Source organism: Phacochoerus africanus, chromosome 14, assembly GCF_016906955.1.
Source record: "Phacochoerus africanus isolate WHEZ1 chromosome 14, ROS_Pafr_v1, whole genome shotgun sequence".
Classification (NCBI taxonomy): Eukaryota; Metazoa; Chordata; class Mammalia; order Artiodactyla; family Suidae; genus Phacochoerus; species Phacochoerus africanus.
The window spans coordinates 15,227,744-15,253,110 of record NC_062557.1 but is presented as its reverse complement, the minus strand read 5'-3'; the positions used below and the strand labels follow the sequence as shown (position 1 = coordinate 15,253,110).

Sequence of the window (25,367 nt, the reverse complement as noted above, 5' to 3'; positions counted from 1 at the left end):
TATCTTCTCAGGGGGACGAATTTTTTTTTTAAATTTAGCAGTGATGATATCATTTCCTACGAATCAAGAAGTTAAGGGGAATTTCTTATTAATCCATAACCAGTATGCACAGTCTGGGATATTTTTGTCCCGTTGGAGATAAATGTCATTAATAGTCATTTGTCCTTCCCCAGATTTTCTTCAATACCTTTTTTTTTTTTTTTTTTGCTATTTCTTGGGCCGCTCCTGCGGCATATGGAGGTTCTCAGGCTAGGGGTTGAATTGGAGCTGTAGCCACCGGCCTATGCCAGAGCCACAGCAACGCTGGATCCGAGCCGCGTCTGCAACCTACACCACAGCTCACGGCAACGCCGGATCGTTAACCCACTGAGCAAGGGCAGGGACCGAACCCGCAACCTCATGGTTCCTGGTCGGATTCGTTAACCATTGCGCCACGACGGGAACTCCCAATACATCTTTAAAATAGAAAGTTTAGAGTGGATGCTTTTTTTTTCTCTCTAGGGTGTACCTGTGGCGTTAAGTGGTAGAGACATGATTGGTATTGCCAAAACAGGCAGTGGAAAAACTGCGGCCTTTATCTGGCCCATGTTGATTCATATAATGGACCAGAAGGAATTGGAGCCAGGTGATGGACCAATTGCGGTGATTGTGTGTCCTACTAGGGAGCTTTGCCAGCAGGTATGTGTTTTGTATAGAAGCATATGTAAACTAGTAAGAGATTAGCCAGTCAAGTGGGTAGAATTACCAGGAAACCTTTTTTTTTTTAATTGTAGTAAAATACCAAAGTTTACCATTTTAACCATTACTATGTGTACAGTTCAGTGGTTTTAAGTATGTTCACATTGTTGCGCTACCAGGAAACTTCTGGAAAATATTGTTTGTTGTGTTTTTTCTATATAACCAAATACTTTTCCCTAAAAAGACTACTGTTTTAAGGAGGTAGGGGGACCCTGATACGGGAATTGTTTGTATTGTTAGTTCCTAGCATTTTCCTCCTGGGTTAATTCATTTTGTTTGATAGAAAGGCAAAGACAGGGTCAGGAACAAAAGTGAAAAAGAATAATCACTACAAGATTTTAGATATTCTGTTGAGATGTGATAATGACACTCAAATCACTTTCTAAATAAAACTGTGATTTTAAAGAAATGCTTTTGATTTTCTATTGACATCCCATTCTGTGTAGTTTTCATAACTCCTTTTTGGGTTCCTGACAGGTATTTGTTAGTGTCAGAGTTTGTTAATTTGTCATGTCAACTCTGTAGATCCATGCAGAATGTAAGCGGTTTGGGAAGGCATATAATCTTCGATCAGTGGCTGTGTATGGAGGAGGGAGCATGTGGGAGCAGGCCAAGGCCCTTCAGGAGGGGGCAGAGATTGTTGTCTGTACACCAGTAAGTATGTCTTGGATTTAAATAGCTTCTCAGCCTCTCTCGATATGGAAAAAATGTTGGAGGGCATTTCTTCTGAAATGTGGTAACACAGGGTTGAAAATACTCCGATGAGGAGTTCCCATTGTGGCTCTGTGGTTAACGAATCCAACTAGGAACCATGAGATTGTGGGTTTGATCCCTGGCCTTGCTCAGTGGGTTAAGGATCCAGCGTTGCCTTGAGCTGTGGTGTAGGTTGCAGACTTGGCTCGGATCCCACGTTACTGTGGCTCCGGCGTAGGCTGGCGGCTACAGCTCCGATTTGACCCCTAGCCTGGGAACCTCCATATGCCGCAGGAGCGGCCCAGGAAATAGCAGAAAGACTAAAAAAAGAAAAAGAAAAGAAAATACTCTGATGGAGTGACAGCTGATGGCTTTGGTTTATTTTGATTGGTTGACTCAAATAGCAGTCATGTAAGATTCTCTGTGTGTTACAGATTCCCCTCTATCTCTAGCAAATAGTTTTTCTTATACTCTCTTAGAAAATGGACTCGTGTTTACTGTGAGCATTAAGAATCAGAAAGATGCTCTGAATACAGTCAGAACTGCCTAGAAGATTGTAGCCTAAACATTAAAGCCCATCGATAAGGCTTTAAATTAGGTCGCTTCAGAATACCTCACAAAAATACTTCTTTTTTTTTTTTTGTCTTTTTTGCTATTTCTTTGGGCCGCTCCTGCGGCATATGGAGGTTCCCAGGCTAGGGGTTGAATTGGAGCTGTAGCCACCGGCCTACACCAGAGCCACAGCAACGCAGGATCCAAGCCGTGTCTGCAACCTACACCACAGCTCATGGCAACGCCGGATCGCTAACCCACTGACCAAGGGCAGGGATCGAACCTGCAACCTCATGGTTCCTAGTCGGATTTGTTAACCACTGCGCCATGACGGGAACTCCACAAAAATACTTCTAACCAACCATCTTCCCGCCATTTATTTATTTGTTTATTTATTTATTTATTTTCTTTTTTTTCTTTGGTTGTCCTGCAGCATGTTGAGTTCCCGGGCCAGGGATCAGATCCAAGCCACAGTTGGAACCTATGCCAAAGCTGCAGCTATGCTGGATCCTTTAACCTGGGGCAGGGATTGAACCTGCATCCTGGTGCTACAGAAACACTGCTGATCCCATTGTGCCACAGCAGGAACTCCTATTTTTGTTCATTTTAAAAAAAATTTTCCTGGGAGTATTGTTGACTTACAGTATTGTTAGTTCTTCCCACAATTTTCCCTCCTTCCCTCCCTTCCTCTCTTCCTTCCTCTCCCCCACCCCCAGTTTAAATCAGTTAATGTAAGGGGAGAATCCAGTTGAGTTTTCACATTTTCTATTCTTTTAGCCTCTGTGATGTATACAGTTTGAGGCTGTCAGACTAGTGTCTGTTACAGTCTTCTTGCCATGAGCTGTACTCTAGAAAATTCTTGTAAATTCCTTTGATTATATAGTTGACCCTCTACATCAGCGGGTTTCACCCAACTCTGGGTTCCTCTAAACCAAGGAGTGAAAATATTTTGGGGAAAAAAATTCCATAAAGCAAAACTTGAATTTGCCATGTGCTGGCAGCTGTTTGTTTACATGGCACTTACATCGCATTTGGTATTATAAGTAATGTAGAGATGATTTATGGTAGGAGGGTATGTGTAGGTTATATATGCAAATACTACTACCTTTTATTTCAGGGACTTGAGGGTCCTCATGGCGGGTGGGATGAAGGATCCTAGAGCCAGTACCTGGCAGATGCCGAGGGATGACTGTGCTTACTGTTCATTTCTCATAGGGTCGACTGATTGATCATGTGAAGAAGAAAGCTACTAACCTTCAAAGAGTGTCTTACCTTGTATTTGATGAAGCAGATCGAATGTTTGACATGGGATTTGGTATGCCTTGAATCCCAGTTTCTTCTGTCCCCATCCTCAGGATACTAATTTTTTCCATGTCTTTTCTAGACTTAATTTTTCTCTATGTGAGAGAAGTTAAAAATAATCCTGGGTAGGGTTAGACCATAGAGATATAGCTAAGACAATACTATTTGTAGGAGTTCTCAGGAAAAGTCTGTTAGGCCTAACTAGGTTGTAGACATTCGAAAGTGTCTGGGGGAATATTATCTGTAGGTTTTATCTTTATTCATATGCTCTTGATGGTGGAGGCAAAAGTGTGGTATTAGATAGGTGGATGTCATATCATTCAAGGCTCTTTGCTTTCCAGTCCTCTTTAACTTACCCAGCTGTGTGAAAGTTCTGAACAACTGTCTTTATTGACTGGAACCACTGGGCTAAGCCCAGCTAGGTGGAGCATAGGCAGTTCTAGAATTTTCTTAATTCTTAGAATGTCTCGTATGAAGATTTCTTACTAAAATGAGTTTCCAGGCATCCCAAACTGTCCTACAGACTTATAATATTAATTTTACTCTTCTGCTTCTTCCAGAATACCAGGTGCGATCCATAGCAAGTCACGTCCGTCCTGACAGACAGAGTACGTATGAAGCAGTTTCATTAACTGTTTGTACTCAGGATAAACACCTGTTTGTTTATCACAATTACAGCAGCAAAAATGATCTCGTTTGTAGTCATGAGAAACCATAAATGGGAAGGTAATAACTGTTTATCTGAACTGGACAGGACCTTAGAGGTCACCAGATAGAATGCGCTCCTTTTGGTAGACGGTAAAACCAAGGCTGAGAACCAAATGACTTGCCTTAATTCATGGTTTGATCACTGTGTAGACAGTACACAGTGCAGATCTGCTCATTTGAAGTCAAGAGCCTTTTTCTGAACCATGCTCATAACTCTGTCTTAACTGAAAATGTGTAAAACCAGAATAAGGGCAAAATTTTTTTCCTTTGTCAGACTTCCCATCGTGGCTCAGCAGAAACGAGTCTGACTAGCAGCCATGAAGACACAGGTTCGATCCCTGGCCTTGCTCAGTGGGTTATGGATCTGGCATTGCCATGAGCTGTGGTGCAGGTTGCAGACCCTGCTCAGATCCTGCGTTGCTGTGGCTGTGATGTAGGCCGGTGGCTACAGCTCCGATTTGACCGCTAGCCTGGGAACCTCCATATACCACATGTGCAGCCCTAGAAAGACAAAAAAAAAAAATTCTTTTTTTTTTTTTTTAAGTATCATTGCCTTATAGTGTTGTGCCAAATGAGTCAGTTTTTAAACTAAATTTAAAGTTCAGGCAGATTTATTTTTTTTAACAGTGAGAGTAGGAAGCTTAGTGGGTATTCAAAAAGAAGTCATACTGTTTAACAGAATTTACTTTACCTTTTAGCTCTCTTATTCAGTGCCACTTTTCGGAAAAAGATTGAAAAACTGGCCAGAGACATCCTGATTGACCCTATTCGTGTGGTGCAGGGAGATATTGGAGAGGTAACCCTCCCTGGGGCTAGATGGGTCTAGTGGGTTATTTCTCATATTATAGAGTCATAGAATTAATTTCTCAGTATTCAGAGGGGGGAGAAAAAAGTTATGCATTTAGAGATGAGGCAGCATGTTTCAAATTTGTTTTAAAAAACACAAGGGGGGAGTTCCTGCTGTGGCTCACTGGTTAAGAACTATATCCATGAGGGTTTGATCCCTGGTCTCGCTTAGTGGACTAAGGATCCAACATTTCTACAAGCTGCAGTGTGGGTTGTACATGTGGCTCCCCTTGGATCTGGCATTGCTGTGGCTGTGGCATAGGCTGGCAGCTGCAGCTCCAATTCAAAACCCCCTAGCCTGGGAATTTCCATGTGCCGTGGCCTTAAAAAGAGAAAAAAAAGAAAAGAAGAAAAAATGCAGGGAGGGGGATAGGTGAAATAAGACTGGCAAAATGTTAATTGTTGAGTTTTGGTGATGGATACATGGAAGTTGATTTTGTTGATTTTACTCTCTTTGAATGTTTAAAAATATAAAACAGTAAAAATTTCCCACAATAGAAAACTTTTTTGGGGAAAAAAGCAAGTTTTGCCTGGAAGACTACTGATCAGTTAGGGTGGAACTGGCATTTTCCATGATTGTGGGAGGAGGCTTGCATAGCATGGAGTGGGGTGATTAGAAAGGCCTGGTGAAAATGAGTTCAGGGTTGTGGGTTTTTTGGGGTTTTGTTTCCCCTCTTACCTGTACGTGTATGCCCTGTGGGGAAAATTTCTCCATTTTGTGATTTGGAAATTAAGACTGCCTTGAGAATTCCTCAAGTTGTTTGCCATGGTTATTATTAAAGTTCTGTGCAGTTAGCATATCAACATTGCATTTCATTTCTTAGTGCTTTCTATGTGTGTGTATGAATTGTACTAGGAACAGTAAGTGGGACAGACAGAAAAGGAGCCACTGGGAATAATCTGAATAAGCATATGGAAAAGTATGACAGAGCGTTGGCCTTGCCGATTAGGTATATGTACACATCAGGAGGGGGGTGGAGAATACTGATTGGAGGAGACACCTAAGATTGCAGCTGCACTTGACTTGCTAAAGGAAGGCCCAGTGAGAAGAGGGACTGTTGAAGGTTCTCTAGATGCAGGCGGAACACGTGCCTTGTTCAGTCGCCCTGGGCACAGAGGATGGTCATCTTTTTCATTCTTTTTCTTTTCAGGCAAACGAAGATGTAACTCAGATTGTGGAGATTCTCCATTCTGGGCCTAGTAAATGGAACTGGCTTACTCGACGTCTAGTGGAATTTACCTCTTCAGGGAGTGTTCTCCTGTTTGTTACTAAAAAAGCCAATGCTGAAGAGCTAGCCAATAACCTTAAGCAGGAGGGTCATAATCTTGGCCTACTCCATGGGGACATGGATCAGAGTGAAAGAAACAAGGTTATTTCAGACTTTAAGAAAAAAGACATCCCAGTACTCGTGGCCACAGATGTTGCAGGTAGAGTATGAATTCCCCCGAGAACCCTAGTTTTCTCGCTGTAAGGGTGCTCTGTCCTGTATATAAGACCTACAACAGGAGTTCCCTGGTAGCCTAGTGGATAAGAATCTGGTGTTGTCACTGCTGTGTTTCAGGTCACTGCTGTGGCTCGGGTTCCTTCCCTGGTCTGGGAAGTTCCACGTACTGCAGGAGCGGCCAAAATAATAATAATAATAATAATAATAATAAATACCTATAACATCTGGGGAGGCTGATTGACAGCACTTGGCTAGCCTGCTGGTCACCCAGCCGTTCAGAGCACAGGGATCACAACCTGGAGCTCTTGGTACCCATTTTTAACTTAATGTTTCTGAAAAAAAGAATCCCTGCAAGTGGAAGATACTTGGGGAAAAAATTGTTTATGCAGTTACATCATTGTGTGTCTGAATATAGTAGATATCTTACATTGATTTTTGAGTTGGACATACTTCACTCAAGATCAGAAAAAATTATAATGTATAATTTTTGAGTTTGTTCTTTTGAGTTTTAATAGCTGTCCTTAAAAACTGGTATTTTCGGAGTTCTCCATTGTGGTTCAGTGGGTTATGAACCCAACTAGTATCTGTGAGGGTGCGGGTTCAATCCCTGGCCTCAGTGGGTTAAGGATCTGGCCTTGCTGCAAGCTGCAGCGTAGGTCGCAGATGTAGTTCTGGCCTGGTGTTGCTGTGGTTGTGGCACAGGCCAGCAGCCACAACTCAGATTCAACCCCTGGCCCTGGGAACTTCCATATGCAGCCCTGAAAAAACAAAAAACAACCCTGGTATTTTCTCCCAGAAAGGAGGTCACATCTCAGCTTCAAGGTACATTTGATTTTGGTTTTAGTTTTTTTGGTTTTACATATTTCTGGTGCAAGGGAGAGGCCTGGGCAGGTTATCGATGGCAGTAGGTAGATGACCCTTACACTAAGTTGGCCCAGCATCAGAGAACCTGCGATAGTGACATTTGTTCTAGAAGGGCGGCTTGTGTGCCTGTATCTCAGCACACCAAACTGCACTTTTTTTTTTCTTTTTTCAGGGCTGCACTCTTGGCATATGGAGGTTCCCAGACTAGTGGTCGAACTGGAACTGTAGCTGCCGGCCTGCACCACTGCAACACCAGATCTGAGCTGTGCCTGCAGCCTACACCAGTGCCACAGGGAATCCTGGAAGTGGGAAGGCTTGGTATAACAAAACACACAGGACTCTTTTACACTTAGAAAGTGGGGTCCAGGAGGCACTCTGTTCCAAAGAACAAAGACCCTGGACTTTAGCCCACACAGCTTTTATTAAGGGAGGTGCTGTATGTAGATTAGTGGGCAGGAGCAGGCATAGGCAGTGATAAAGCTACGTCTTAGTGAATAATAAAGGAAACTATTAGCACTGGTGCAGCTGCTTCTAGAACAGCATAGTTTATGCATAATGTTTTTGTAGGAGACCCTGTACTTTAGAATGCTGCTTCAGCAGATATTTGCCTTCTGCAGAGCTCAGCTGTTCAGTGGTCTCCAACACACCAGAGCTCATGAAATGCTGGATCCTTAACCCACTGAGCAAGGCCAGGGATCAAACCTGCGTCCTCATGGATACTCGTCAGATTTGTTTCTGCTGAGCCACAACGGGAACTTCTATGCACTTTTCTTAGATAAAAGGAATGTGGGTTCCTAGGAGGTTAGCACTTTGGGTTACTTTGGTGTTTTGACTCCTGATGTAGAATAATGAATTTGGTTGTTATTTCAGCCCGTGGTCTGGACATTCCTTCAATTAAGACTGTCATTAACTATGATGTGGCACGAGATATTGATACCCACACTCATAGGATTGGCCGCACAGGACGAGCGGGTGAGAAGGGTGTGGCCTATACCTTACTGACCCCCAAGGACAGCAATTTTGCTGGTGACCTTGTCCGGAACCTGGAGGGAGCCAATCAGCATGTTTCCAAGGAACTCCTAGATTTGGCAATGCAGGTGAGGAGCTGGGCACACTTGAGATTGCTGCCAGCTACCAGTCCAGAGGCAGATAACCTAAAACCACGACAGTAAAGTCGGGCGTGCAGGGGAGCACTTGAAGTGCAGATTGCTTATCCTCTCCTTTCAGTAACCTTTGTGTTGAAAAGCCGTTCCTTTCATTGTGCCAAAATTTGTTCCTCTGAAATTTCCACCGCATGCTTCCGTATTAACACTTGTGAGCAAGTTTAATCTCAAAGAGAGCTGCTGTTCTCCCTGCCCTTTCCCCTAAACAGTCTTTGGGGGCTAAAAGTGTATAATGTCTTTTCTTCAGACCTACATCTCAGACCTTTGACTAAACTGCTTATCAGTCCAAACTGAAGCATTCTACTGAATTAAATCGTAGTTTGGTTTGGTTTTTTTGTTTTTGGCCATGCCTGCAGCCCATGTAAGTTCCCAGGCCAGGGATGGAACCTGGGCCGCTGCAGTGACAATGCTAGATACCTAACCTGCTGCACAAGGAAGTCCCAGTCTTTTTTTTTTTTTTTTAAACTTTGTCTTTTGTCTTTGTAGGGCCACACCTGTGGCATATGGAGGTTCCCAGGCTAGGGGGTGAATTGGAGCTATAGCCGCCGGCCTACACCACAGCCATAGCAACGTGGGATCTGAGCCGTGTCTGTGATCTCTCCCACAGCTCACAGCAATGTGGGATCCTAACCCACTGAGTGAGGCCAGGGATCAAACCTGTGTCCTCATGGATACGAGTCGGGTTCATTAACCACTGAGCCATGACAGGAACTCCTGGAATTCCAAATCTTGAGTTGTCTTAATTCACACAGTCCCCAAGCTAATCTGTGGTTCCTCCCTTGCTATAGATACATCAGCTGAAGATGCAGCAAAGAATTCTTCCCTCCCATTTAGTTTCTTCTTTGATGTCCTCTTCCTCCCTTGGCTTAACCTTGAATTGTGTTCAATACAGAATGCCTGGTTTCGGAAGTCCCGCTTCAAAGGAGGGAAAGGGAAAAAGCTGAACATTGGTGGAGGAGGCCTAGGCTACAGGGAGAGGCCTGGCCTAGGCTCTGAGAACTCGGTGAGTCCAGAAACAGTAGTGCCCTCTGGGCTGGTCCTGGGTGCTGGGTGACGTCCGGATTGTTCTCATCTACCTGAGCACCTCAGTGAGGTCAGAACCCTGTCTAGAAGGGAGTTGTGTTTAATCGGATCCTGGTCAATACAGTGCTGGTTCTTAACATTATTGACTTTCGATGAGAGATGCACGTGTGTACTCGGCTGACTAGGGTGCTCAGGAAATCAGTCAGTCAGCAGTGGTTCTCAAGTTGTGGCCACTGGGCCAGTAGCAAATGCAAACTTGTGCCCCACCTTAGACCTGGTAAATCAAACTGGAGGTTGGGCCCAACAGTCTTTTCATAAGCCCTCCAACGCTGGCCTAGAGCACAGGGTCACTCTGTAACTCTAGCTGTAGCCTGTAATTAAACTCAAGAATGATCCCTTCTAGGAAATCACATCAGAAATGGGAATTTCTGGGAAATCACATCAGAGATGGGAGAGGTAGTAGCTTTTCTCACAATCCAGGTAACAAAACTTATTACCCCCGACTGGCTTTCTTAACTTTGTTTCCTGTCACTTGGATTCTTAAACCAAGTAAGAAAGCGGCCAGTCCACATTTCTGGATCATTTATTATAGTTAACTTGGTGTCTTCCTTAAATAATCGGTGCCCACGTTTCAGTGCTGCTGCTAATGATGATGTGGCCCATGCAGGTGTAATAGGAAGCACTTAATATGTGCTAGGGCTACCCCAAGCAGCTGCACATGTTTAAGTCCGTCTTCGCAGCCACTTGGTGAGGTAAGTACAGATAATAAACACTGAGGCACCCAAGGTCATACTGAGGTGAGTGTTAAAGCTGAGATTCCGACTCTTGAAGGTGTGGATCCAGAGCCTGAGCAGTCATGTGTGTGCTGTCCTGCCTTGTGGCTTTTTAGCTTTGGCATAATTTACATTACATAATGTTTGTGTGTATAAAAGTACATGATCGGCTTTGGACATATTCTGACCTCATTTCTGATTATTAGGGTTAATTCCCAAAAATAGAATTACTCGGTTGAAAGGCATAAATATTTTTAAATGATTCATTACTGTGCCTTTTCTCACAAAGCATGAATAACTTTCTAAAAATACCTTTTTCCCATTTCAGCTCCCACTTCAATTTTCAATATATTGAGCCCCAGACTGGCAGTGGGCTTTCCTGCGTATTCTTCCATCCTCATGGGTGTGCTTCTTTTTTAGGACCGAGGAAATAATAACAATGTAATGAGCAATTATGAGGCCTACAAGCCCTCCACAGGAGCCATGGGAGATCGGCTGACAGCAATGAAAGCAGCTTTCCAGGTCTGAAATTAAGCATTTAGCCAAATGAGCTTTCAGCAGTACCTCCTGGGCAGTGATCAGGGGGCCTAGTCTTCCTGAGGTGGTAACTGGCTTTGTAGGATCAGTGTTTGCTGGATTTAGGTAGGGCCTTCCCCATTTTCAGTTTTGAGTATCGGCTTAACTACAGCTTACCTAGAGATGCATGCATAGAGGCTAGATAAACCTCTCTTGCTGGTCACTTGCTCCAGTTGTGCTCAGGGCTCTTGTCCTGCAGCAGAGGTCATGTTCCTTCCCTCCCTCCCAGCCCACCTCCAAGGCCACCGTCATCTGGTGGAGAGAAATTGTGATTCTGTGACTCTTGTGAACTCAGAACCCATCTTTCCTCTATACCTACACTTCCAGTTAGCTAGCTGGGCCTTGATTTACCTATTTCATCTGTCTCCAGATTTATGTTTCAGGCAGATCCCAAGATTTATTGTTTCCATTAAGGTAGCGGCACAGAAACCATGGGATTGTGGGGCCGTCAAGTTTCTTAACTTAGTATCTCACCTACTGCTTTTGTCTCTTTTAGTCACAGTACAAGAGTCACTTTGTTGCTGCCAGCTTAAGCAACCAGAAGGCTGGAAGCTCTGCTGCTGGAGCAAGTGGATGGACTAGTGCAGGGAGCTTGAATTCAGTTCCAACTAATTCAGCCCAACAGGGTCATAACAGTCCTGACGGCCCCATTGCCGGTGCCACCAAGGGCGTCCCAGCCTTTGGCAGTGCTGGCAACCTCAGCAGCGCCCCAGTGACCTACCCTTCTGCCGGAGCCCAGGGAGTCAACAACACAGCTTCAGGGAATAACAGCCGAGAAGGGACTGGGGGTGGCAATGGGAAGAGAGAGCGATATACTGAGAACCGGGGTGGCAGCCGACACAGTCACGGAGAGAGTGGCAATCGGCACGGTGAGAGCCCGCGTCATGGAGATGGTGGTCGCCATGGAGATGGATACCGCTACCCAGAAAGCAGCAGCCGTCATGCCGATGGCCGGCGTCACACTGATGGCCACCCTCACGGAGAGAACAGGCACGGAGGAGGTGGAGGCCGCCACGGGGAGAGCCGAGGCGCAAACGATGGTCGGAATGGTGAAAGCAGGAAAGAAAGTTGTAATCGTGAGAGCAAGATGGACCCCAAAGCAGACAGCACCAAGGCGGATAAGACAGACAGCAAGACAGATAAGACAGCTGATGGGTTTGCTGTCCCTGAGCCGCCCAAGCGCAAGAAAAGTCGATGGGACAGTTAAAGGGTATGTGCTGAAGTGTGGGTCAATTGTCTTTAATTTTATTTTTAGAAAGATTTTTGGTAACTAGGTGTCTCAGGGCTGGGTTGGGGCCCAAGGTGCAAGGACCCCCTGTGCTTAGTGAGTAGTTGGAGCTTGGAAACATTACCCCCTCTTCTGGGTCATTTTTCAGATGTGTTTTTGGGAAGCTGCTTTGGTCCTTAGAAGTGAGACCCGAGAAGCTTCTTTTGGCTCTGGGTGAGTTGTCATGAGGGTCAGTTGAGGAAACCTTGGAAGAAAGGGCCTTATAAGGCACAAAACTCATTCTAGGTTTATATTCTATGTAGTGCATATTTTTTACTAAAATGTCACCTTAAAAACATCTACAAATAAAGTTCTTTTTCTGTGGCCAGGCAGACCCCTTTGTAGGAGTTGGCTGCTCCTACGAACCCAATCCACAGAGGTGTTAGGGATGTTTGGGAAGCACTTTGGTGCATCCAAACATTTGCAGGGAAGGGAGGTGTCTGATTCTGAGGGAAAAATGATGCTCAGGTTCCCCAGCCCTGAGACAGGAAGCAGCAGCCTGCCAGACCCAGAGCCGCTCTGGGCCTGAAATGTTGCTAAATAGAAAATTAAGCAAAAACCCAACAACAGCTTTTAAAGCGTCTTCTCCTATTTCACTGTATTTTTTTTAACTTGCCACAATGGTAGAAGAATCTTTTGCTGAAATGATTTTGATGATTTTTGTTCTATCTTGTTTATAAAAGGAAAAATATACGTACTTCAAATTTTGTGACTTTGTGAAGGTTTCTTTAAGATGTGCATTCCTTTCTGCTTGCTCTAGTAAATGGTTTACTACTGGGACCTGTGGATTGTTTGTCATTTACTTCACCACGAGTCGGTACGTATTAACTGTGATCTGGAACAGTGCAGCATGTGGTGTCAACAGTTACCACGCACTGATCATCCTGATTTTATTCAGATGAGGCCCACCTGCCCAGGAGCAGACTACAGCACGTGCCATCCCAACACTGAACTTCCCCCGCTTAGGATTTAAAAAGGGTGTGATTTTCTTACCCCACAACGGTTGTGGGGTCTGGGATGGTGCCAACAGGACATTTCAGTGGCATGTTAACAGGAGCCCTTCTTCCAGCCAGGAAGACGTCCCCCTCACAGCACAGGACCACCCCCAAGTGCCCGGCACCTGTCTTTTCACACTGTGATGCTGGCAACAAGGGACGGGATGGTACTGAGGCGGCGGAAGGCCTCGTCCTTACACAGTCCTGCCAGAAGTCCTGCAGCTCTGCTCACTTGCGCTTGTGCTTTTTCTTCTGCTCCTTCCGTTGCTGTGCTCTTTGGTCCTTCTTCATCCTCGAGTCCACCACCTTGAAGTGACCTCTGACTCCAGCTGGTCGGCGTACTTTGCGGCCCACACCTTTTTTGGCTACGACATAGGTGACCTGGCGTTTCTCCTTTCCAAGCCCCGCCTTCTTGTAGAGACTGTAAATGGAGGACCCAGGTCAGAGGCTTTCGGCTGCTCCCCGACCTCACATACCCTCGTGGGCGACTCCCCGTCCCTCACCTTCGAAGCTGTGCCACTTTCTCCCGCTCTGAGATGTCCACCGTGTTGACCACAGCTTCTGCCTTCTTCTTGGTCTGCTCCAGCTTCTTCAGCATCTGGGGAAGGAGCTCTGTGAGGCTGACCCTTCCTACCCCTGCCCCCCACCCTCCACCCGGAACCTCGGCAAGCCTGGCCGTTTACCCTCCGTTTCTTTCTGGCCTTAGCCTCAGCCACTTTCTTGATGGGACGGGCGTTGATTTCCCGCCAGCGTTTCCTGTAATGCTCCACCTCCTTCTTATCAAGAGGCAGCTGTCGTATCCTGTGCTGCTTCTCCTCCTGCACAAACCACTCTGGAAGCTCCCCCTCATCCTCATTAAATGTGTACCTGTGTGGAGAGTACGCCAGCCCTGGTGACCACCCCAGGCTTTCAAATTAGAAATCCTCCTTCCCCACCCGCCTGGGCCACTTCTCACGACTTTTGGCTCCTTACCGGCTGAAGGAGTCATCTATGAGGTCTCTCTTGGCTTTTTTGGAAGAGGCAATAATGGCGCCTAGAGCCAGGCCTTCAGGGTCCAGTATCCGATGTCTCGCTAGAGAGAGCAGGAGAAGGTCAAAGCTCAGTTTCAACACAACCTTCCCGGTGGCCTCCCACTCCACTAGGGCTGGAGCTCTCACCTGGGTCCTCAATGGGCACGATCTCAAACCCGTCGTCATCCCCTGCCTCAGGCCCTCGTCTTCGCTTCTGACTGCGTGGTTTCCAACTGGGGAAGAGGGGGGAGTCCGACGGCAGGATGCTCCACCATCATACATGCCACTCACACCCACTCCTGCCTCACCGCACCCTGGTTCTCCTTAAAACTGCTTGGGGAACGTCCAGAAACCTCACCACCCAGGCTGTCCTGCAGACCACTTTAATCAGTTTTTTTTTTTTGTTTTGGTCTTTCAGAGCTGCACCAACGGCATATGGAGGTTCCCAGGCTAGGGGCCGAATCAGAGCTGTAGCCGCTGGCCTATGCCACAGCCCCACAGCCACGCCAGATCCGAGCCGTGTCTGCGACCTACACCACAGTTCAGGGCATCGCCAGATCCTTAACCCACCGAGCTAGGCCAGGGATCGAACCGCAACCTCATGGTTCCTAGTCAGATTCGTTAACCACTGTGCCACAATGGGAACTCCTACTCAGTATTTTTTAAATTCCCCATCTACTGGCAAGGTTGAAGACCCCCAACTTAGCAACGATTAGAACCACTGCTCCTCTTCATCCCTTCTCCCGTCAGCTGCAACCACTCACGTGTCTTCATCCTCACTGCTGCTGCTGTCGCTGTCAGAGCTGCTATCTCTGGCTTCCCCGCCAGGGCCTGTGGCAGCCTCTGGCCCTGAAGGAGCCCCTGCCCCTTCCGGGGCCTCACCCTGGCATGGGGGTGGTTTTCTCTCAGTCTTCACGCTGGAAGGTGCTGGCAGCGGCTGCTGCCCCTTGCGACGGCTCTCGTACAACAGCTGTGCCTGGCTGATCTCCAGGGCCTCGTCGGCATCATCCTCGATCCCGCTGAAGCCATCCTGTGGTGGCGAAAATGTCAGACACCCCCTGCCCTGGGGACGCCAGTCCCCGGCCATCCTGGCACCCAGCCGCTGCTTGCCTTTGAGAACCACAGGCTGGCTTGTTCTTCCTGCAGTACCGCCTTTTCCTCGAGCGGCACCAGCAGCGGGTTCTCTCCCTCCTCCTCTTTCTCATCATCTGCTTCAGCAAGTCGTACACTGTAGACCAGAGGCAGACAGGTGCAGAGTCAGCGCCCTGGAGGACTTGGTCCCCCACTCCAGCCCCCACACCCACCACCAGCTCTGCTTCTGGGCTCAGGCTGAGGGGGTGAGGACTCCCTCCTGCAATAACCCCCTCACCTCCCTTACCGCTTTTGGTCCTTTAGACCTTGAGGTTCTCTGACTCCTGCTAGGTCCTCTGGATCCAGGTCACTATCCAGAGATGCACTGTCGTCGTCGTCCTCCTCAGCGTCTGATATGTAGATGTCATCACTTGGCAGGTCAGACAGAAACGTGTCTGCAGCACTCATGTCCCCTTGTGTCACCTCCTCTAACAACTGAGACACAGTGGTCAAAGGAACTGACAAGGACTTCCTGCCTCCCTCCCCATCCATCTTAGTTTATCCTCGGGAACATTAGGAAATACACTAGCAAGTACAGTACCTTCTCTTACAGACAGGGAAGTGATGGGGTTAAACTATTTAAAACATCCCATTCTAGGAGTTCCTGTCATGGCACAGCAGAAACAAATCTGACTAGGAACCATGAGGTTGTGCGTTCGACCCCTGGCCTCGCTCACTGGGTTAAGGATCCGGCGTGGTGTAGGTCGCGGATGCGGCTCAGATCTGGCGTGGCCCTGGCATAGGTGGGCAGCTGTAGCTCTGATTAGACCCTAGTCTGGGAACCTCCATGTGCTGTAGGTATGGCCCTAAAAAGACCAAAAAAAAAAAAAAAAAAAATCCCGTTCTAGGCCAGGTTACTCAGCTCTCTTCTGTACCAGTAGCAGAAAAAAAGTTTATGAAAAAGTGCCCCACGGCCTAGTGTCAAACTTTAAAATGTCCTAAAACACTGATTTTTTAAAAAAATTTACTTGCAGAAAGCACTATAATAATCTACAGTTCTTGTTTCTACTGAATAAAGGAGCCCATGAAACATACATCTAACAGGAGGAACCAGTCCACTTATAAGCCAGTTGTCAACTCCAAAAATCCATTTTCCTCATGGTAAAAATAGCTACTCTTTGAGTCACATACCAGGGTTCCACCTAATCATCTTTTTATATTCCTTCCAAAAATCCTAGTAGGTAGGTTCTATTAATTCTTTTACAGATGAGAAATCTGAGGCAGAGCATGTAAGTGCTTTATTGCCGCTGCTGTGGAGCAAGATGACCTGGTTAATACCTTCCCACACAAGAGCCACGAAAGCACATCTTTTTTTTTTTTTTTTTTAAGAGTTTCTTTTTTTTTTTTTTGCTATTTCTTGGGCCGCTCCCGTGGCATATGGAGGTTCCCAGGCTAGGGGTCCAATCAGAGCTGTAGCCGCCAGCCCACGCCAGAGCCACAGCAACGTGGGATCCGAGCCGTGTCTGCAACCTACACCATAGCTCACAGCAACACCGGATCGTTAACCCACTGAGCAAGGGCAGGGACCGAACCCGCAACCTCATGGTTCCTAGTCGGATTCGTTAACCACTGCGCCACGGCGGGAACTCCTTTTTTTTATTTTTATTTTTATTTTTTTCGAAAGCGCATCTTGTTGGTGAAGCTGCTTTTATCAGGAAAAACAGATTCTCCGCTATTTAGCAGACAGCACCATCTCGCAGCCTAGTGCAGCACGGTGCTACCTGGGTTCAGCGAGCTGAAGGCCGCTTCCTCTGAGGGAAAGCCTCCATCACACATGCTGGAAGCCAGGCCCCTGGCTGCATCTCCCATAAGCTGAGCTTCCTCCAACAAGTGGCCTTGGTTATGGTAATGCGCTAGTCCCACAAGGCCTCAGCTCTAGCACACCCAAACCTTCCTACATTCCGCATTCTAAGTGTGGGTTCCTTCCTGGCCTGTGGGACCAAAGCTCTTGTTTATTCCCAGTTGCCCTGGCCAAGTCGTCTTCTGGGTGCAGACAGCCATGAGCCATGACCCCTCGGCACCCTCACCAAGGCCCCCGCTCACCTGGTGACCCCGGATGGTGCGCAGGGAGAACATGCCAGTCTCCCCCTCGTCGGCGATGGAAACTCCAGGAAGATCCATCTTCAGCTCCACACGCTCCCGCTGCTTCCTCTGCTCGCGCAGCAGCTTCTTTTTCTTCCTGAGGGGAAGGTTCGAGGAATTAAAGCTGCCCAGCTCTGGAGTGTCCCTTCACCCCTCCCCCGCCTTCAGGCCCCAAGGGGCTCTGCCATGGCGCTCCCCCAGCTCCTCTCACCTCTTTAACTCCGCCACCTCCTGGGCCTTCATCTCTGCCAGGGTTCGGTTGAGCTGCTCCTCCTCCTCCTCCTCCTTAGAGGGCTGCTGCGAGGCCCGGGCCGCCTGCTCCTCCTCCTCCCCTTCCTCTTCCTCCCCTGAGCTGAGGCTGACAGAACAGGCCCAGGACTTGGTCATTTTCCCAGATGCTTCCCCCAACACCCAGTCAACACCTGCCCTGGCTTAGCTCCCTCCTCACCTGATGTCCATTGCCTTTGCTTGTTCTTTCAGCTTCTTGGCCACATGTCGCCGAAGCTTTGTCCTCCAGTTCAGTAGAGATCTGCCCCAGAAATACCATTCCTGACCTTACCGTCTCCCTCTTGTCCCCACCGCTGCCTCGTACCCCAAAGTTTACATACATTGTAGGGCTCAGACCCCTACCCCAAACCTCTAGCACAGCAGCATCCTGTTCCCAGAGACCCAATGTCAAGACCTCAAAGGCCCTCCCTGCCTCTGGGATCCCAGCACCTACAGCTGCCCCCCAACGTGTACCTAAGCTCCTTGCGGCCCAGCACTCTGATATCCTGACAGCACGCCCGTACATCCTCGGTGGTGGCTGGATGCCGTGCCAACTCTTCATCATCTATTGCAATCTGTTGGGGAGAAGGAAAAGGAGTCAGGGGAGATGCTAGGCCATGTTTCTGGGACTCCCTCACACCCCCCAAGTCTAGGGACTCACTTCGCTGGCTTTGGAGAGAAAGTCGACAGGGTTGGCAGCTCGGAGGAAGTCAGTGACTGAGGTTCGGTGATAGAGAGTGAGGTCACCCTCAGCATAGCCTTCAGCCTTGGGAAGGAAGGAAAGAAGGTGAGCAGTCCCTATGGGGGTATCTGAGGACTCGGGCCCAACCGCCCCAGAGTTCCAGGTCCTCGGGGTGGCCCCACTCCCAAACACACCTTTGGCTTCTTCTTAGTCACCAACTCGGTAACAGTCTTGGCCTGAATTTCAACCTCCTTGAAGGCAAACTTGGGGTCAAAGAATTTACTGTCAACCTTGTCAGGCGCCAGGAATCCTAAGACAATGAGATATGTAAGAACAGGCGCTGTGGCAGATGGAAAACTGAGTCAAGAGATTGAAGTAACGCCCACCCTGGCAGACCACAAAAATCTCTGCAGATTCATGACGAGAAGCTTGGGGCTTAGTGGCCTGGACACGGCGGAAGAGCTGCTGGAAGATCCACAGTAAGGGCTGATAATCACGAGAACGGAAAACCTTCGTGATGAAGCAGCCACCGCGGCCCAGAAAATCGCAAGCCAAACGCAGAGCCATCAGGGTCAAATGGGCTGTGGGAGAGAGAGACAGTTCGCTGAGGATCTCTGCAGCCCAGAAGGATGTGCCCCGCCCCCCACCAGCATCCCCAGGCCACCACCCCCATCCTGGCACCTTGTGAATAAGCATCATGGACCCAGCTGGCCCCAACGTTGGGGGCCCCATCATTAAGCACAACATCAACTTTCCAGGTCTTCAGCTCCTTTCTCAAGGCCTGCAGACAAAGACGACAGTTATGGCAACAGAAATGGCTATGAACAAAAACAAAAAAAGGAGTTCCTGTTGTGGCTCAGCGGTAACAAACCCAACTAGTATCCATGAGGATGGGGGTTTGATCCCTGGCCTCACTCAGTGGGTTAAGGATCCAGCATCTCTGTGAGCTGAGGCCTAGGTTGCAGACAGGCTCAGATCTGATTTGTTCTGGCTGTGGTGTAGTCCAGCAGCCGTAGCTCCGATTCAACCCTTAGCCTGGAACCTCCCATGTGCCGCGGGTGCAGCCCTAAAAACCAAAAAAAAATAATAATAATAATAAAGAAAGGGCTACAAATGGAGTCCTTGGTTCAGCCATTTGTCCACCCAGTCATTTGTTGAGTGTCCACCAGGGGCCAAATCCTATGCCAAGCAGGGGATACATGATAAACAAAAGCGACATCTGTTCTCATGGAGTTTAGAGGCCATCAGTGAACCTGCCGGAAAGAATTTCACTGAAATCTCTGCACTTCCGCCAACCCCAAACACATCTTTCCAGAATAAAGGCTGGGTGGACGTGATGTATTACCTGTTTTGTCCTGTGCAAGCACTGCTCAAGGCATTGTAAACAGGAAAAGCATGCCTTCAGAGGATCAGGGTAGGCTTGGATCTGATCCCTGGCTTGAGAACTTCTATATGCCGTAGATGCAGCCAAAAAAAAAAAAGGAAAAAAAAAGAGAGAGAGAAAAGAGAAATTTCCATTACCTGCCTACAACGTTCTGTTGTGATATCCTCCTGGAGAGTCACCACATTGGGAAGAGGCTTGATTGGAACCAAGTCCACACCTGGAAGAAATCAGGGTGGAGTGTTCCCAAAGGTTGCCTTAAACAGGAGGAAGGGAATGCCGAACACAGCATGTCACACTCGCCATCCCCGGAACGCTTAAAAGAACTGTCACTCACCCACAATAAGGCTGGAGACAGGCATAAACTTGGCAGCCACCTGCAGCCTATAAAAAAGTAAACACTGAAATAATTACCCTGGCTTGTCCCTTCCCCGCCGTCTCTGGCTCTCATCCCCAGTATTAGGAGCACCTGCCGACTGCAGTGGCCAAACATATCTCATACATAACTTCCAAATATTTTTCCCTGAAATTTGTTTCGGAAGTAGAAAAATTTCAGATTGTTAATCCTGTATCTCTCCTGCCCACAATTAAACTCAGTCATCCATTGCGGGAATGCAGAAAGCTGCCACAAGAAGCAACAGGTGCCAAATGTTACGCACCATCCACCTGGTGCAGCGCACAGGTCTAGCAAGGCTCGGGCTTTCTGCAGAAATTGAAACCGGCGATTCAGCTGGATCAACTTGAAAGCAGAGCGGGAACGGTAACCTAGAAACAATGACAAAAGAATAAAGTCCGCGAAAGCGCTTTCCCAGCAGGATTACGGTGGCCTCACAACCCACCACCTCTTCTGCGGGAAGAGAAACCCAATGTTCGGAAAGGAGGCGAACAGGCAAAGATCGGTGGCTCTCTCGCTCTCAGACTGCGTAAACCATGACTCACCGGTCTCTTTCGCCAAGTGATAGAACTTGTCCCGCCGGCTCTTCCCTACTTTGCCCTTCTTGCCCATAGTGGAACTGGGGAGTGCCACTCAATCTGGAGAGAAACCAGAAATCAGGACGTCTCCGCCCAGAATACTAGATTACGCTCTCCGCTCCCCACTCGTCCTCTCAAAGACACTCCGCACTCCGTTCACAACACCACTCAAAGCCACCCAGCTCCGTTTTCACTACCCCAGCAGCAGCACGTGTAAGCAGCAAACGTAATTCCGCTTCCGTGTGCGTCGGCTGCGTCCGCGGATCCAAGTTTTCCGCCATTTTGAGCGTGGCCACAAATTTTTCTTTAAGCTCTGTGTCCAGGTTTATAAGCTAGATGTTTGCACCCGGAAGTAATATTACTTTAACCAAAACCTAGTTTCTTCGGAATAACATTTAGGAGCTCTGCGTCCTCTTTATCCCCTTCCAAAGCTCCTGACCTCGCGTGGCCCCGCCGCTTCAGGGCCCTTGTTATTTGCTTTGTTTGGGCGCACACCCCGCCCATTGACCCGGAACTGTTCTCTGCCAGGGAGTTCGGTCCCCCAAGCCCCGCTTCCGCGCCTGCGCACCAAAGCGGCTCTGATGCCGGGGGCCTCCGCGGAAGAGGGAAGATGGCGCTTGACGGGCCTGAGCAGGTATGGCGGCGGCTGCCGCATCCAGACGGGGATCAGGGCTGGATGCGGAGCAGGTGTGATCCGAGGTGGGCAGCCGTCTGGGGCAAGAGCGTTGAGGCAATCAGGTGTGGATGGACCAATCCGGACCGGGCCCTGCCTGGGAACGGATCTGCTGTGTCAGCGCCTCCCCCGGCGGGTCAGGGCAGGGCCGGGAATGGAAGACCCGGTGGAAGGGGAATGAGTGAGCGAGTCGCCCGAGTCAGGGAACCCGTCCTTCTTGCTGGCTCCTCCTGTAGTAATGACCTTTCGGGTTTGTATGCCGTTGCCTTGTGTGTTCTCTCTTGCTCCTCCTGAAAGTCTTAAGGGGTGGACTTTTTTTTCCCTCTTTCTGTTTTAGTGTAGTCACTGGGAAACGTAGGGTTTTGAAGAGATGGAGTGAGGGATTAGAACCCAAGTCTTAGTCTCTGAAGTCCAAGCTGGAAGTAGCTTTATCCCTTGGGTGTTTAACCTGTTGTTTAATAATTAAACTGTCTTCAGATGGAGCTGGAAGAGGGGAAGGCAGGCAGTGGACTCCGCCAGTATTATCTGTCCAAGATTGAAGAACTCCAGGTAAGAGGTCCTGAGGGAGCTGGAAGGGCTTCGGTGAAGGATCGATGGAGCGGATTTCTAGAAAGCCGTATGATTCCACTGGGGCGCAGTGGAAGAAGCAAGAAGCCAAGGGTATGAATTATATCAAGTTAACAGTTTCTTCCTCAAGTCTCACCCTTTTGAAGATCATTAATATTCACAGTTTGTTACATATTTTCAGGAGTCAAATTTTCACATAAAAGTTAGCCCCGGCCAAAAATCATTCCTTTCAGAGGAAGCCTGAATGGTAGTTTCTTATAAAAGGGAAGATGTAGGTTCAGAAGATGGGATTTATTAGAGAGGGGTTGGGGCAGAGTGAGAGTGAGGGAAGACAAAATTGAGGAGTCTGGACAATGCTGGTTCCAGGGGGCCAAATGAAAAGGAACTAAGCAACCCAGTGTTATAGCCTAAAGAGGGAGCCAGGATCATAGAAATGAGGAAAATACTGCAAATTAGATGGAGAGCCACAAGGAAAAATTGTCACTTCCAGGTACATTTGCAGGTATCATATTTGGGTGGTCATTTTTGAAATGCTTTACCTGTGCTGCTTTCATTTGTTCCTCAGATTAACCCCGAAAAGAGGCCAATAGGTGCACCACTTGCAGTTTGGTGAAAGATCTAGACCTTTTAAGTGGTTTTCATTAGCTTTACTCAGCTATTAACAGCCAGCAGTGGGGCTAGAACTTAGGCTTCTGACTCAAAGTTATCTTCTCTCTCTACCATGTTACTGCCCTGCAAGACACAGTGTGAGCCAGCTGTTGCCTCTTCTCCATTAGGGTTTGCTATTCCTGGACCAGTGTTAGAGAAGAAGCTTTTTCCCTGTGGTTGTCCTACACTCCTGAGGAACTCTTGGATCACATTAGAGAATCTGAAATAACATGCGGGTGCCCGGTGCTCTTTCCTCACTCTGCTCCCATCAGCCTGTGAGGGTCATAACCTCCTACCACTGTCTGCCCTTTGCCTCTTGTCCTCTACAGCTGATTGTGAATGACAAGAGCCAGAATCTCCGCAGGCTGCAAGCACAGAGGAATGAGCTTAATGCAAAAGGTGAGGGGGAAGGATGGGAAGGCTGCACGCAGGCAGTGTGAGGTCCTCACACGGGTGCCTGTCGCTTTCTCATAGTTGTTCACGTGCACATCTCTCAAGCCCCCTTGTAGTCTCCTTTAAAGACATGAATTTCGACTTGTAAAAAAAAGTCTTATTCTAGTTGATTCACAGTGTTACTTTTGCTGTGCGGTAGTGTTGCAGTTACACACGTATATGTTCTTTTTCACATTCTTTTTGTTACGGTTTATTACAGGGTGTTGAACGTAGTTCCTTGTGCTATGCAGTAGGACCTGTTTTGACTTTCTTTTTGAAACCTTCCTTTCAAAACTTCAAAACGGCACTTAGTTCATGCATGCTGAATCCTGAATCAAGTCGTGGGGGGAGACATCAAAGAATCTGGGTGACCACTATGTCTGTTTCCCATCTAGTTCGCCTGTTGCGAGAGGAGCTACAGCTACTGCAAGAACAGGGCTCCTATGTGGGGGAAGTAGTCCGGGCCATGGACAAGAAAAAAGTGTTGGTTAAGGTAAAGGCAGCATGAGCCCCGGGAGCAGCCCTTTGGTCGTGGCATTCCCATACCTTGGTGTGTCGTGAAGTGGTCGTGGCATTCCCATACCTTGGTGTGTCGTGAAGGTTCTCCTGTCGTTCTGTTGTGAGACTCGGGGGTCTCTCTGGGTGAGGCTCATGGCCGTCAGGGAAGCACACAAGCCTGTGTTTCTGTAGGTGCATCCCGAGGGCAAGTTTGTCGTAGACGTGGACAAGAACATCGACATCAATGATGTGAGTGCAGCAGGTGAGGTTGGGAGTGGGGGGGTCAGCTCTCACCATGCCCCATCCTAAAACTCTCTCCTCTCGCCCAGGTGACACCCAATTGCCGGGTGGCTCTCAGAAATGATAGCTACACTTTGCACAAGATCCTGCCCAACAAGGTAGACCCGCTGGTGTCACTGATGATGGTGGAGAAAGTGCCAGATTCAACTTACGAGATGATTGGTGGACTGGACAAGCAGATCAAGGAGATCAAAGAAGTGATCGAGCTGCCCGTGAAGCATCCTGAGCTCTTTGAAGCGCTGGGCATTGCACAGCCCAAGGTGAGCCGGGCGTCTCTGGGAGGGCCACGCTGCTCCTGTGCACCTGCTGCCCAGGCTGAACTACAGGCAGGGGCCGAGCAGGTGTTGGGGTAGACTGGCGCCTGCCGAAGCTGGCCCTCCTTGTGCACAGGGGTTGTGGCAGAGATGCTGCCAGGGCAGTGACTGGTTTGGATGTAAGGCCCAGAGGGGAACTTGACATTCATTTTTTGTATGTCTGGCGTCTAGCACAGGATCTAGGACGGTACAGACACTCAGTAAATATTCACTGAATGACATGGGGGACGGCTTTTTGCCCTGAGTCCTGCCATTGCTCTCTAGGGAGTGCTGCTATACGGACCCCCAGGCACTGGGAAGACACTGCTGGCCCGAGCTGTGGCCCATCATACAGACTGCACCTTTATTCGCGTCTCTGGATCTGAGCTGGTACAGAAGTTCATCGGGGAAGGTAAGTGGCCAGAAACGAGAAGACTAAGCCCAAGGGGGTGGGGGTAGAGGGAGAGGGAGCTTATCAGCTCAATGCCAGCTTGGCCTCTGCACAGGGGCAAGGATGGTGAGGGAGCTGTTTGTCATGGCCCGAGAACACGCTCCATCTATCATCTTCATGGATGAAATCGACTCCATTGGCTCCTCGCGGCTGGAGGGGGGCTCTGGAGGGGACAGTGAAGTCCAGCGCACGATGCTGGAGCTGCTCAACCAGCTGGACGGCTTCGAGGCCACCAAAAATATCAAGGTGTGGTGGGGTCAGGCGAGGGATGAAGGCCCCTGGGGAGGAGCAGCCTCAGGAGGGCTTAGCTGACACCACCCTCTTGGTCCACTCAGGTTATCATGGCCACTAATAGGATTGACATCCTGGACTCGGCGCTGCTCCGCCCAGGGCGCATCGACAGAAAAATTGAATTCCCACCCCCCAACGAGGAGGTTTGTGATGGGCAGTACTGGCAGTGATTGGCTACAGGGCTAGGCCGTGGGCTCAGGCTTTTCCTCTCCCATCTCTAGGCCCGGCTGGACATTTTGAAGATCCATTCTCGGAAAATGAACCTGACCCGGGGCATCAACCTGAGAAAAATTGCTGAGCTCATGCCAGGAGCATCAGGCGCTGAAGTGAAGGTAACTGGAGTGCCCAAGGGAGAGGGAGCAGGGCAGGGGGCTCTGGGTCCTGGGGCACAGTGGTGGCACCTGTCTTCCTCGCCTTGCTTAGGGCGTGTGCACCGAAGCCGGCATGTACGCGCTGCGGGAACGGCGAGTCCATGTCACCCAGGAGGACTTTGAGATGGCCGTAGCCAAGGTACAGGCCTCCCTCTTCTGCCTCTGCTGATGGTGGATCTGGAGCAGCAGGGATAGGGCTCGAATTCACCCAGTTTATAACGTAAATGCTCTCTCTCTCCAGGTCATGCAGAAGGACAGCGAGAAAAACATGTCCATCAAGAAGCTATGGAAGTGAGGCAGGTGTCTTTCGTGTGGATTCCCTCAAATAAAGCTCTGCAGGACAAGCCTTTGAGGACTTGAGTCTGTTAATAAG

The 25,367-nt window shown here is 48.6% G+C and overlaps 3 protein-coding genes across 8 annotated transcripts in view; 2 read left to right on the top strand and 1 right to left on the bottom strand.

Moving 5' to 3' along the window:
* Positions 1 to 12,730, top strand: part of DDX42 (DEAD-box helicase 42) — a 50,539-nt gene extending 37,809 nt beyond the window's left edge. For all 3 annotated transcript variants that reach the window (XM_047756956.1, XM_047756955.1, XM_047756957.1), the window contains 10 exons: positions 502 to 678; positions 1,264 to 1,392; positions 3,199 to 3,298; positions 3,846 to 3,893; positions 4,692 to 4,789; positions 5,991 to 6,267; positions 8,019 to 8,245; positions 9,204 to 9,314; positions 10,528 to 10,629; positions 11,180 to 12,730. In XM_047756956.1, the coding sequence (XP_047612912.1) occupies positions 502 to 678; positions 1,264 to 1,392; positions 3,199 to 3,298; positions 3,846 to 3,893; positions 4,692 to 4,789; positions 5,991 to 6,267; positions 8,019 to 8,245; positions 9,204 to 9,314; positions 10,528 to 10,629; positions 11,180 to 11,890 (1,980 nt within the window). In that variant the 3' untranslated portion in view covers positions 11,891 to 12,730. The remainder of the gene's footprint in view (positions 1 to 501; positions 679 to 1,263; positions 1,393 to 3,198; positions 3,299 to 3,845; positions 3,894 to 4,691; positions 4,790 to 5,990; positions 6,268 to 8,018; positions 8,246 to 9,203; positions 9,315 to 10,527; positions 10,630 to 11,179) is intronic.
* Positions 12,731 to 12,826: 96 nt separating this feature from the next.
* FTSJ3 (FtsJ RNA 2'-O-methyltransferase 3) lies at positions 12,827 to 20,934 on the bottom strand. Of its 2 annotated transcripts, XM_047756959.1 has the most exons (21): positions 20,668 to 20,934; positions 20,438 to 20,530; positions 20,158 to 20,263; positions 19,836 to 19,882; positions 19,639 to 19,718; positions 18,799 to 18,898; positions 18,504 to 18,698; positions 18,312 to 18,427; positions 18,097 to 18,201; positions 17,910 to 18,010; positions 17,617 to 17,697; positions 17,380 to 17,526; positions 17,130 to 17,265; positions 15,334 to 15,521; positions 15,066 to 15,183; positions 14,720 to 14,985; positions 14,103 to 14,188; positions 13,918 to 14,017; positions 13,629 to 13,812; positions 13,449 to 13,543; positions 12,827 to 13,366 (listed from the first exon to the last, which is right to left on the bottom strand). In XM_047756959.1, the coding sequence occupies exons 2-21, from the start codon at positions 20,502 to 20,504 to the stop codon at positions 13,174 to 13,176; spliced, it is 2,511 nt and encodes an 836-aa protein (XP_047612915.1). In that variant the 5' UTR covers positions 20,505 to 20,530; positions 20,668 to 20,934; the 3' UTR covers positions 12,827 to 13,173. The 2 variants fall into 2 exon arrangements, with proteins under 2 accessions (XP_047612915.1, XP_047612914.1); XM_047756958.1 differs by lacking the exon at positions 20,668 to 20,934 and having other exon boundaries at positions 20,438 to 20,661.
* Positions 20,935 to 20,937: 3 nt separating this feature from the next.
* PSMC5 (proteasome 26S subunit, ATPase 5) lies at positions 20,938 to 25,340 on the top strand. Of its 3 annotated transcripts, none has more exons than XM_047756968.1 (12): positions 20,938 to 21,104; positions 21,621 to 21,692; positions 22,688 to 22,757; positions 23,186 to 23,283; positions 23,481 to 23,537; positions 23,618 to 23,848; positions 24,167 to 24,293; positions 24,388 to 24,578; positions 24,668 to 24,766; positions 24,845 to 24,955; positions 25,047 to 25,133; positions 25,236 to 25,340. In XM_047756968.1, the coding sequence occupies exons 1-12, from the start codon at positions 21,081 to 21,083 to the stop codon at positions 25,287 to 25,289; spliced, it is 1,221 nt and encodes a 406-aa protein (XP_047612924.1). In that variant the 5' UTR covers positions 20,938 to 21,080; the 3' UTR covers positions 25,290 to 25,340. The 3 variants fall into 3 exon arrangements, with proteins under 3 accessions (XP_047612924.1, XP_047612922.1, XP_047612923.1); XM_047756966.1 differs by having other exon boundaries at positions 20,955 to 21,104; positions 21,621 to 21,803; XM_047756967.1 differs by lacking the exon at positions 20,938 to 21,104 and having other exon boundaries at positions 21,630 to 21,692; positions 22,487 to 22,757.
* Positions 25,341 to 25,367: the final 27 nt, after the last annotated feature.